Here is a 13873-nt window from a genome sequence, read left to right on the forward strand (position 1 = left end):
TGGCAGTCATGCCGCGACCAAATATGTCTGATTAGCATATAAGTCAATAACATCAACAAAACTCACCTTTGTGATTTTGTTGACTTTATCGTTGGAAATGCATCTGCTTTGAGTGTCGCTGGGTATCCATACATCTCTGTGCCATGTCTGTCATAGCATCGCCGGTAAAATGTGCAGAAGAGGGACTTTTGGATCTTTTGACACTGGTGCAACTTGAATCCGTTGATTGGTAAGTGTTTGTTTGGCATTAAATGTGGGTGGAGGGAAAGGCTGGATGCAAATATAGCTACAAATGAGGCATAACGATGCAATATGTATATACAGCTAAGCCTAAATAGCATGTTAGCATCGATTAGCATGCCGTGCTAATCGATGCACACTCCACGTAAGTCAACTTGAATCCGTCCCTGTTCGTGTTGTTACACCCTTCGACAACACACCGACGAGGCATGATGTCTCCAAGGTACGGAAAACAGTCGAAAAAATGGAAAATAACAGAGCCGATTTGACTCGATGTTTGTAATGTGTTTAAGAAAATGGCGGATTGACTACCTAAGTTGTGACGTCATCGCCCCGGGAGCGAATAATAGAAAGGCTTCTAATTCGCCAAAATTCACCCATTTAGAGTTCGGAAATCGGTTAAAAAAATATACGGTCCTTTTCCTGCAACATCAAGGTGTATATTGATGCTTACATAGGTCTGGTGATAATGTTCCCTTTAAAAAGCCCTGTCCGAGTCTGAAAATTAAGTTTTGGATTTTTTTTTCTCTCCAGAGTTAGCTTGTTGATGAATTTGGTGACTTCCAAACACATTTTCAAAATAGCAAGACATTTCAAGCTGATAAATGCAAGTGTTGGGGTATAAAAGGAGGCACCTCATGCACAGTCCATGCCATTAAACATGCAAATATATCATATAACGTTTAATGTGTGCGACAAGCTTAGACTCGCATGGAGAAGCAGATGGCAAAAACTAGACTTTGTCCGATGTTTGATTCTGAGCTAACAGGTTTAGGGCCGTGCTGTTTACCCACAACAACCTCTGCTGCACCTGCGTCCACATGTGTACTATTTCAAGTAATACATATTTAAGAGTGCTGATGTATACTTTATGATACAGCAATTGTATTGGATCATATTCATTCTTGCAGGTTTTGTCCACCACATTGTGTGTAGGGCTGCAACAATATATACATCATATCAATTAATTTTTTAGAAAAAAATTTAAAATGATATGTTGTTGCTTTGATTAACCAATTTAATGTAACAAATAAAAATAGATAAAATCCGGAACGCATGGATTGCCCGCAACATAGTTTCCACACGGCCACTGCAATAGAGAGTGGTGGTGTGTCAGTGAATAGTGGATATTTTTTTTTACTGATGCACACTAGGGTTGTAAAATATACCGGTATTACTGTCATACCCCGATACTAATGAATCATATTCAGTACTATGCCGCCTCTGAAAAGTACAGGTCGTCACGTCTTGTAATTGCTGGTTTACGAACAGACGAGCATGTTCGGTAGCGCACAATCACAGAGTCCTTACAAGCAGACACAGTGTGTAGACAGAAAAGGGAGAACGGACGTATTTAAGCTTAAAAACAAAGGTAAAGTTATAACACTGAAACACCTACCAAAAGAGATGTTTAAGACATTCTAGCTAGCTAGCGGCTAAAGTCCTGCTCCAGTCGGCAGTGTTTTAGCTACTTCTAAATCACTAATCCTCACCTCCATGGCAACAAATAAAGTAAGTTTCTTACAAGTATCATCCCTGCAGGACGAGGAATATCTAAACATGTTTCACTACACACCGTAGCTCACCGGCGTCAAAATGTAAACAAACGCCATTGGTGGATCTACACCTAACATCTACTGTAATGAAACCAAGTACAGGAACGGATCTAGTTGATACTACTATGATTATGATATTTTTTGGCATCACACCATCTTCTTTCGTTTTTTTAAACGAATATTATGTTTATAAACTCAGGAAATATGTCCATGGACACATGAGGACTTTGAACATGACCAATGTATGATCCAGTAACTACTTGGTATCGGATTGATACTCAAATTTGTGGTATCATCCAAAACGAATGTAAAGTATAAAACAACAGAAGAATAAGTGATAATTACATTTTTACAGAAGTGTAGATGGAACATGTTAAAAGAGAAAGTAAGCAGATGTAAAGAGTAAATGAACAAGTAGATTGATAATTCATTTTCTACCACTTGTCCTTAATAATTTTGACAAAATAATAGAATGATAAATGACACAATATGTTACTGCATATGCCAATTGTTCACTTACTACTAAAAGACAAGTTGACTTGTATGTTCACTATTTTATTTAAAGACTAAATTGCAATAAGAAACATATGTTTAATGTACCCTAAGATTTTTTGTCAAAATAAAGCCATCAATGCAGTTTTTTGTGGTACTTTTTTATTTAGAAAAGTAACAAAAAGTACCAAAAAGTATCGCAATAATTTTGGTACTGGTGCAGTGAGTCTTATTCTGCGTTGTGTAGTTTTTTAAGTAAGAGACACTCCGCCATTCCGTCATTTCATTATTTATTGGCCACCTGTTTTGGAAACAAGAAACACAAACAGGTCTCTACTTTTCTGGCGGAGTGATACCTCATCAGCAAAAGTCAGATAGAAGAGGAAATAAACAACATTAATTCATACAAAAATAATAATTTAAATTACATTAACAAAAACGTTTTATCACAAAAAAAAAAAAATAATACACAAATCCACATACCTGTTTTGGAAACACCAAACACATAAAGAGGTCTCTACTTTTCTGGCGGAGTGATACCTAGGTAAATACCATGTGTAATTATGATCAAACATTTCAAACATTCGACGCTCTAATCTTTACTTAACAAAATTGTGCAACATTAATGTTTTAACTTTTAAAGTTCTATGAAAGTTTAGAAATAATATTTACACAAGAAACACGGAGCAATGAAGAACTATTACCTCATCAGCAAAAGTCCATAGAAGAGGAAGTAAAAATCCGAAAAAACCGCAGAGTCACTTCCTGCACCGGACATCCGGTTCTTCAAAATAAAACCAATACTTCAAAATAAAACATAACACCCTGTCTCGTTCATAATATAGCGCAACAACATCACACTATAACACTGGTACCGGTACCAAAATATTGGTAATGCACAACACTAATGCACCCATTAAAAGTGCAATTCCAATGTTGATGATTTGCATTGTTAAGAAGAATAAATGAAGGGTATGGCAAGCAGAATGTTTTCCTCCTTTAATATGCAAAGAGGCTACAGGATTTGTTTTATAAAATTACTTGGTGAAACGGACAAAATAATCAGTAGTTTACTCATTTACTAAAATAATCGACAGATGTAGCCCTAAATTTTCAATCTGAATTCAAAATATCTCCAAAAGTCTAATTCAATTCTATGAATATGACTTTGAATTGGATTTGAATTGAGGCGGTCCGATCCGGTGGCCATGTACTGCTTGCCTGTGTATCGGCTGGGGACATCTCTGCGCTGCTGATCCGCCTCCGCTTGGGATGTTTTCCTGCTGGCTCCGCTGTGAACGGGAGTCTCGCTGCTGTGTTGGATCCGCTTTGGACTGGTCTCTCGCGACTGTGTTGGATCCATTATGGATTGAACTTTCACAGTATCATGTTAGACCCGCTCGACATCCATTGCTTTCCTCCTCTCCAAGGTTCTCATAGTCATCATTGTCACCGACGTCCCACTGGGTGTGAGTTTTCCTTGCCCTTATGTGGGCCTACCGAGGATGTCGTAGTGGTTTGTGAAGCCCTTTGAGACACTAGTGATTTAGGGCTATATAAGTAAACATTGATTGATTGATTGAGGTTGCAAACCGGAAGTATAATTTCCATTTGAATTTAAGTAAGTAGAAATGGAATTCCATGAATCATGCTTCACATCAAGTGGCCTATATTCCAACTGACTTTCACAGATTTATAAATGTAATTACATCAAATGTTCTTTACTGATATGTTCATTAATTAACCCGGTCTGTGTCTCATCAAACACTACTTATGATACTGTCACTCCAGTTTCATGATGCGTCCTAGTGTGGACTGTAACTATTTATCATGAACACATTATATGTGTATGAAATAGGTGGGAATACCAGTCCTTCCTGTGACCTTCAGTGGATGCTGTGTGTGTTTGTGTGTGTGTGTGTGTGTGTGTGTGTGTGTGCGCGCGCGTGTGTGTGTGTGCGCAGCAAATGTATTTGCACACAGATCTCACATTTCACCTCTTTGTTGTGAGTGGCAGGACATGGCTGCTGACAGAGCGGTTTCACCGAGGTGTGATGATGAGAGATAGTGGCGCGCTGTTGGAGTGACGCTAAACGTCACAAGGTCTGGTTCTTTACCATAGAAAACCGATGTTGGCGTGAACAAGAATGTGTCTGTTTGAGCGTAACATTCCTCCTCAGACTCTAATTCGGATGTTATCGATAGAATGCGAGCTAAAAAGAGAATACTCGTGTTGTTCAGATAAAAAAAAAAAAAGAATGTTTATGTGTTAATCTCAACATGTAGGTACTTGGCATACTGGTTGTGTCCAGAACTGAGATAATCACACCATGTTTGTGTTTCTGTTTTCGTTACCGTTAGTGTTGGTGACTTTGCATGCATGGGCTAATTTGTTTGCAGAAAATCACTGAAAGAGCGCAGACCTCTCCCAATATTAAAGAATCCCTCTAAGAAATCCTTAATCGAGACGGATCACTTGTTGTATCCTTTTTTTTACATTTCTTTAAAGGAGAACTGCACTTTTTGGGGGTAATTTTCCCCATTTTCACAATCATTATGAGAGACAGAACACACATATCTGTTTTGTATTTAACAATTTTAAATATGATTAAAAAAAAAACTTGTAAAATGCAGCTAATGGGCGTCACCGTTGTAGCCTTCAAGCCCTCTCGAACAACTTCAAAACCCTACAACGTTTTATATACACACTGCAAGTCTTCATATATTGTAGTGACGGACAAGTTCATAACAATATGTAATATGTACAATATTTACCGAATTTTGGTCATTTTATGTATGACCAGAACTTCTTTCCTCAGCGCATTTATTTAATAATAATAATTAGCTTTATTGCCTCAGAGGAGAACTTTGTCTTGGACATCAAGACACAGCCTCATACATACATACATACATACATACATATATACATACATACATACATACATACATACATATATACATACATACATACATATATACATACATACTGTACATACATACATACATACATATATACATACATACATACATAAATATATACATACATACATACATGCATACATACATACATACATACATACATACATACATACATACATACATAAAACATACGTAAATACATACATACATACATAAAAACATACGTAAATACATACATACGTACATACATACATACATACATACATACATATTTCCATACATTCATACATACATACATAAAACATACGTAAATACATACATACATCCATAAAAACATACGTACATACGTACATACATACATACATACAGTGACAACAGTGTGCAGGTATATCAGTTAGTCATGAGATAACACATTACAATCCCCCGTATTGAACTATCCCAATTTTGCACTCCTTATTTTTGCATCCGGTTATTACAGTACCACTTGTAGTTTTCTCGTGTTAAGTGCTTTGATGGCCAGTGGGACAAAGGGTAATCTATACTTGTTGAGTTTGCATGTTGCTGTTCTGTACCATTAACCTTTCGGCATCAACACAATTTCACTATGAAGTCTGTGGTGTGGGTCACGGGTGTTTTTAAGACCCTGCTTCCTCACGGTCTTTGCCTTTCCATAGCAGCGCACTTCCGACTTCTGGCAACAAACGCGTGTTACTACTTCCAAAAACAAACGTGAGTGTGTTGTTATCGTTGCAGACTTGGTAACAGACAACAAAGACGACTATTTTCGGACAAATGAGAAATCACAACCTTATATATTTGAAGCTGAGTATACGGAGGATGAACTCTTGCTTATAGTCCTTTGCTATCAATATCATCATCCACAAATCTTTCATCCTCGCTCAAATTAATGGGTAAATTGTCGTTTTCTCGGTCCGATTAGCTCTTGCTGCTGGAGGCTCCCATTATAAAAAATGTGAGGACGTGAGGAACCCTCACACCGGTGACGTCGTCGTCTGCGACTTCCGGTAAAGGCAAGGCTTTTTTATTAGCGACCAAAAGTTGCGAACTTTATTGTCGATGTTCTCTACTAAATAATTTCAGCAAAAATATGGCAATATCCCGAAATGATCAAGTATGACACATAGAATGGACCTGCTATCCTCGTTTGAATAAGAAAATCTCATTTCAGTAGGCCTTTAATTCACTATAAAAATGGGACCCATTACCTCCCTGCTTGGCACTCAGCATCAAGGGTCGGAATTGGGGGGTTACATCACCAAATTGATTCCCGAGCGTGGCCACCGCTGCTGCTCACTGCCCCCCTCACCTCCCAGGGGGTGGAACATGGGGACGGGTCAAATGCAGAGGGTAATATCACCATACCTAATGTGTGTGTGAGACTCTCAGTGGTACTTTAACTTTTGCGCTATATTGTTCACAAACAAATCCCAGCAAGCACACAACCTGCCATAATAATAGGAACAATTAGGGAGAAATCCAAGTAAAAGTTTAGTTTTATTCCTGTAAAGATGTCTGTCTTTTAGGCTGTAGACATCCATAATTTGCAGTCTCCTTCGTTCCATCTCCATGAGGCGACACCAAAAGCTTTGGAGCAGTCACTGCCTCAAGATGTTAGGCTTTGTGGCTCCACAAAGACCCCGGTGACTTATCCCTCCGCATACAAATGCATCCCCTTTTTGGCCATTTTTTTTTTTTTGCACTCTTTGAACCTCCTGGCGAGTTTTGCAAGGCCCGCAGATACCGCGTTGGTGTTTTTTTTGCTCTCACTTTTGGAGGAAAACCGCGCCATGTGGCACCATGTGTTAAGGTCCTGTCAGGTGTGATTGTGGGTGGATGTGTGAAAGAGCTAAAGAAACTGCCGCACGTCGCAGAAACGCTCTTGGCATTAGCGCTTGTTGCCCAACTTCCCCTAACCGCAGTGGCCTCAACCACCGCTTCCAGTGCGGTAGGGCAATTTACTCAATAGGTGACAGATTAACTGCCAAGTAAACCTTATACAATGAATATATATAAAACACTAGTACTTACAATTTTACAATTGTCCTAATCATGAAGTTGTTTGCTTTCACAATTTTTCCTTGTTATTTTTTTTGTATGCATACATGTTGAAATACGAGGGACAAATTTATGACGCAACCAGTAGAATGTGTACAGTTAGTTCCTCAACGACGTACTTCCTTTTTAACCCTGAAGCAGCAGAACAACTGGCCTTTTGTTTCATAGCATGTGACTTTATGTGAGGACTGGAGCAAAATGACCAGCAATGAATGAATGAATGAATACACGGTACAACATCATTCAAACATACAGTAACATATTGTTTTTTTCTTTATAGGCCAGAGTATTTGTCCTCAGAACCTCAAATATAATAGTGAAATACAGTGAAGTGGGCCTTCCTTGGTGACCTAATTCACCTTTTTATACCACGGAATATAACTAGACGTGGCATTTCGCAAATTGGGATGAAAACTACAGATATTATCGGCCGATAAATGCTTTAAAATGTAATATCAGAAATTATCGGTATCGGTTTCAAAGAGTAAACATTTAAAAACGCCGCTGTACGGAGTCGTACACCGACGCAGGGAGAAGTACAGAGCGCCATTAAACCTTAAAGGCACTGCCTTTGCGTGCCGGCCCAAACACATATCACATATCTACGGCTTTTCACACACACAAGCAAAGCAAGGCATGCTTGGTCAACAGCCATACAGGTCACACTGAGGGTGGCCGTATAAACAACTTTAACACTGTTACAAATATGCGCCACACTGTGAACCCACACCAAACAAGAATGAAAAACACATTTCGGGAGAACATCCGCACCGTAACGCAACATAAACACAACAGAACAAATACCCAGAACCCCTTGCAGCACTAACTCTTCCGGGACGCAACAATATACATAAGTTGTGATTTTAGGTTTAGTGCTTCTAAAAGTGTCTTTACTGGCCCTGACGTCCCGCTAATGTGACATTTGTGTTAATTTCTTTGATCAGATGTTGGTTGATCAAATTTAACGGTTACCATATTTTCCGGATTATAAGGCGCACTTAAAATCCTTTTCTTAACCTCAAAAACTCGACAGTGCGACTTATAACCCGTTGCGCCTAATGTACGGAATAATTCTGGTTTTGCTTACCAACCTCGAAGCAATTTTATTTGGTACATGGTGTAATGATAAGTGTGACCGGTAGATGGCAGTCAAACATAAGAGATACGTGTAGACTGCACTATGATGGCAATATGACTCAAGTAAACAACACCAACATTTCATATGTTTCATTGAAAATATAGAACATTACACACGGCGCTCAAATATCCATCAAAAACATTTTAGTAAAACTTAAGTAATCTATGAAGCCGCACCACTTGATAGATTGTACTGTGCTTCAATATACGAGTATTATTATGGTGTGTGTATAAGGTAAGAAATATTATCTGCCGTTTTGTTTTGAAATATTATGGAAAAGCAACTTCTCTTAACTTCTGGTACTTCCTGATATGTATTTGGGATCAGCATAAATCCTGAAAAATTGCGTGAGTCCGCCTTTGTAGTCCATGGCGACAAAATAGTCAATAAGCTTCTTTTTCTCTATCTTCTTGTTATGGGACATTCATCCTCAGCTATTGCCATTTCTTATATAAATTAGTGTAAAGTTCTTACTTATGTCTTTCAGTAAACTCGCCATGAAAGCGCTAAAACATACCGGTGTAGTGTGTTTATATTATTCACCCAAAGAACTTTAGTTATTAGAGAGTTCCGTTGAGACGGCTTTTCACAGGACATATTTCCAGTGTTGTTTTTTCGGGATAAGGAGATGCTGCACCGTTATTGATTGAAGTGAAGTCAGAAGGTCATTAAAACAGTTAGCTCCATCTTTTACCACGTCTTCCACTTCCGTCCTTGCACGCTACACCGCTACAACAAAGATGATGGGGAGAAGACGCTGCCGAAGGTGAGCCACGTAAATAAGACCACCCACAAAACAACGCATCCGGAAGCGACTGTCAGATAGCGATTTGAAGATGATCCGTAAAACATAATTTATTCAACATTTTGACCAAAGAACCACCATCACATCTTATGTAGACCACAAGGAAGTGTTTTCAATTTAGAAAAAAATATATATATGGATGAATCCTTTAATGCGCCCTATAATCTGGTACACCTGATAAATGAAAAAAGATCAAAAATAGACCATTCATCGGCAGAGCGCCTAATAATCCGGTGCGCCCTATGGTCCGGAAAATACGGTATTCTTTAGACAATAGCAATGAAAAATAGAGATGTCAATAAAATGGAATTCCACAATGTTTTGAACTCCTCTGCTTTTCATGCCATTGCTGTATTGATCTGTATAATTGCGACCAATAAGTTTCGCAAATAGGTTACTCTTACATTTAAGTAGTGCCATTTCCTACACAATACATAATAATTAAAGGTGTCAAACTTAATCACGATTAATCACATTGTTCATAGTTAACTCAAAATTAATCCGAATTCATCATATATATATATATATATATATATAAAATGTTTCATTATTATTAAGTGGACCTTAGACCGATCATTTTTAAGTTTTAACCCCATGTACGGACAATTGATTTGCTTTAAATACATGTGTTTTAAACATTTTGCTTTTTTAAACTGCTCAACACAAAAAGGACAAACATGATTTCATGATAATAAAAAAAAATGCCAACTGTGTGTTGGTGTTTTGCCAAATGTTGTATCTTGTCAAAATACAGAATTTCTACTCCTGCTTTAGGAACACTTGCATTCAGAGGAGGAGCTGCAACATGTTTAGATAACAGTTTCACGCATAAATAACACAAAATGTCGATTGCAATGATCATGTTTTCATAGTCAAAGATGTTTTTGTAATATCCATCTATCCATTTTATACCGCTTGTCCCTTTTGTTTTCAGTTATTTCACCTGTTATTGTTAAGTACCTAACTCCACATGTGTTCATTTATTATTTTAGACGCTTTCAGTGACTTTCTACAGGGTAAATCGTCATGAAAATAAAGAAAACGTATTGAATGGGGAGAAAGTGTGTCCAAACTTTTGGCCTGTACTGTACATATACTGTTCCATATAATGGTCCGCAGTAAGTCGGACACATTTCCAGTGAGGGTTGGACTCCGCCAAGGCTGCCCTTTGTCACCGATTCTGTTCATAATTTTTATGGACAGAATTTCTAGGCGCAGTCAAGGCGTTGAGGGGTTCCGGTTTGGTGACCGCAAGATTAGGTCTCTGCTTTTTGCAGAGACCTGGCCGGGATCTTCAGCTCCCACTGGATCGGTTCGCAGCCAAGTGTGAAACGACCGGAATGAGAATCAGCACCTCCAAGTCCGAGTCCATGGTTCTCTCCCGGAAAAGGGTGGAGTGCCATCTCCGGGTTGGGGAGGAGACCCTGCCCCAAGTGGAGGAGTTCAAGTACCTAGGATTCTTGTTCACGAGTGAGGGAAGAGTGGATCGTTAGGGTTGGTCTCCGCCAAGGCTGCCCTTTGTCACCGATTCTGTTCATAACTTTTATGGACAGAATTTCTAGGCGCAGTCAAGGCGTTGAGGGGTTCCAGTCTGGTGGCCGCAAGATTAGGTCTCTGCTTTTTGCAGAGACCTGGCCGGGATCCTCAGCTCCCACTGGATCGGTTCGCAGCCGAGTGTGAAACGACCGGAATGAGAAACAGCACCTCCAAGTCCGAGTCCATGGTTCTCTCCCGGAAAAGGGTGGAGTGCCATCTCCGGATTGGGGAGGAGACCCTGCCCCAAGTGGAGGAGTTCAAGTACCTAGGAGTCTTGTTCACGAGTGGGGGAAGAGTGGATCGTGAGATCGACAGTCGGATCGGTGCGGCGTCTTCAGTAATGCGGACGTTGTATCGATCTGTTGTGGTGAAGAAGGAGCTGAGCCGGAAGACAAAGCTCTCAATTTACTGGTCGATCTACGTTCCCATCCTCACCTATGGTCATGAGCTTTGGGTCATGACCGAAAGGATAAGATCACGGGTACAAGCGGCCGAAATGAGTTTCCTCCGCCGTGTGGCGGGGCTCTCCCTTAGAGATAGGGTGAGAAGCTCTATCATCCGGGAGGAGCTCAAAGTAAAGCCGCTGCTCCTCCACATCGAGAGGAGCCAGATGAGGTGGTTCGGGCATCTGGTCAGGATGCCACCAGAACGCCTCCCTCGGGAGGTGTTTAGGGCACGTCCAACCGGTAGGAGGCCACGGGGAAGACCCAGGACACGTTGGGAAGACTATGTCTCCCGGCTGGCCTGGGAACGCCTCGGGATCCCCCGGGAGGAGCTGGACGAAGTGGCTGGGGAGAGGGAAGTCCGGGCTACCCTGCTTAGGCTGCTGCGCCCGCGACCCGACCTCGGATAAGCAGAAAAAGATGGGTGGATGGTTGGATGTACATATACTGTATACCTAAAGGCTGCGGGTTTGATCCTCAGTCCTCCTGTGACCGTGTCGAACGAAGTATGTGAATATGGTTGTAGTGTCAAGGTGTTCATTTACCATGAAAAAACAAATGTCATTAAAACATTTTTTTTTTCATTTTTACAAGACCATATATGTTGACACACATTTGTAGAATAGAGTTGTTGTGCAATTGTCTCCTTTCTCACAGACGTTTGTGTAACTGTGTCAGTTTGCAAAACACTTTTCTGACGTGCTAAATAAGTGAAGTGAAGTGAATTATATTTATATAGCGCTTTTTCTCTAGTGACTCAAAGCGCTTTACATAGTGAAACCCAATATCTAAGTTACATTTAAACCAGTGTGGGTGGCCCTGGGAGCAGGTGGGTAAAGTGTCTTGCCCAAGGGCACAACGGCAGTGACTAGGATGGCCGAAGCGGGGATCGAACCTGCAACCCTCAAGTTGTTGGCACGGCCGCTCTACCAACCGAGCTACACCGCCCCCAAATAAGGATGGAAAGTGGCGCTCGCAGTTGAGTTTTAGTCTTGATAGATCACACTGTGTGTGTTAAATGATTATATGTGCGTCTTGTACTTCCACTTGCTTACTGGGAAAGATTGATCAATGTGGTCTCATTCTGCTTTCTTCACTTGCTTGAACTATTTTGCATTTTTAATTTTGCAGTCAATTTCCCTTCAGCTATTTAGCCTTCTGACAGTCAAGCGACTATAACCGTGTCTTAGAAAGGAGGGGAATAAAAAAAATGATCTTAGTGCTCTGTCATGTGTGTCTATCCCTGAGGCCCTGTTCTGTAGACAAAATATTCTTTTGTTCTTCTCCCCAGCCTAACATTGTTCTAATGTCAAATGCAAGCGTAAATCCATGGAACATGTCATGTCTGTAGCAAATCACTTCTTTACTTGTTATGCACTGAATGCTTGTGCAATTGTTCTCGTGGTGCATGACAGGGCACCGTCAGTGCCATTCCCGTGATATCATAGATTTATTTATTATGTCGCAAACAACATAAAACAGAATATGGTTAATGGGTTGCTGCTGTCTATTAAATACAATAACTGTGACTCCTTTTGTTTTTTGCTTCTTTCCCCGTAGTCAATTCTCGCAGCTGCAGCTATGCCGGGGTGTTTCTTGTCGAGGGAGAAGCTCGTCATTTTCTGACCTTTGACAACGCTTTAAAGGTGTGCGAGCAGGAGCAGAGCGTCATGGCAACACACGACCAAGTCAGACAAGCATTTGATCAAAAAATGGAAACCTGCAGGTACATTTTTTTTATTTTGCTGCTGATATAAATTGTCTTTACTGGCTAACAAATCAGTAACCAGCCTTTGTGTTTAGTCATGTGGTTTCAATCTACTGTATGTTCCAATAATTCAGGATGTCAACTACGAACCCCGTTTCCATATGAGTTGGGAAATTGTGTTAGATGTAAATATAAACGGAATACAATGATTTGCAAATCATTTTCAACCCATATTCAGTTGAATATGCTACAAAGACAACATATTTGATGTTCAAACTGATAAACCTTTTTTTTTTTTTTTTTACAAATAATCATTAAATTTAGAATTTGATGCCAGCAACACGTGACAAAGAAGTTGGGAAAGGTGGCAATGAATACTGATTAAGTTGAGGAATGCTCATCAAACACTTATTTGGAACATCCCACAGGTGTGCAGGCTAATTGGGAACCGGTGGGTGCCATGATTTGGTAAAAAAAAATGGTAAATGGTTGTACTTGTATACCGCTTTTCCACCCCCTTTTTTTTAAGGAGCCCAAAGCGCTTGGACAGTATTTCCACATTCACCCATTCACACACACATTCACACACTGATGGTGGGAGCTGCCATGCAAGGCGCTAACCAGGACCCATCAGGAGCAAGGGTGAAGTGTCTTGCCCATAAAAGCAGCTTCCATGAAATGCTAAGTAATTCACAAACACGGATGGGGTGAGGGTCACCAATTTGTAAGCAAATTGTCGAACAGTTTTAGAACAACATTTCTCAACGAGCCATTGCAAGGAATTTAGGGATTTTACCATCCATGGTCCGTAAAATAATCAAAAGGTTCAGAGAATCTGGAGAAATCACTGCACATAAGCGATGATATTACGGACCTTTGATCCCTCAAGCGGTACTGCATCAAAAACCGACATCAGTGTGTAAAGGATATCACCACATGGGCTCAGGAACACTTCATAAA

General features: G+C 40.1%; 1 protein-coding gene across 1 annotated transcript in view; it reads left to right on the forward strand.

Annotated features, from left to right (window-relative positions):
* The window catches only part of LOC133563444 (CD44 antigen-like), a 44151-nt gene that overhangs the window by 4523 nt on the left and 25755 nt on the right, over positions 1 to 13873 (forward strand). Inside the window, exon 2 of the mRNA XM_061917570.1 lies at positions 12766 to 12931. Coding sequence (XP_061773554.1) covers positions 12766 to 12931 — 166 coding nt within the window. The remainder of the gene's footprint in view (positions 1 to 12765; positions 12932 to 13873) is intronic.

Source organism: Nerophis ophidion, linkage group LG12 (assembly GCF_033978795.1).
Source record: "Nerophis ophidion isolate RoL-2023_Sa linkage group LG12, RoL_Noph_v1.0, whole genome shotgun sequence".
Lineage (NCBI taxonomy): Eukaryota > Metazoa > Chordata > Actinopteri > Syngnathiformes > Syngnathidae > Nerophis > Nerophis ophidion.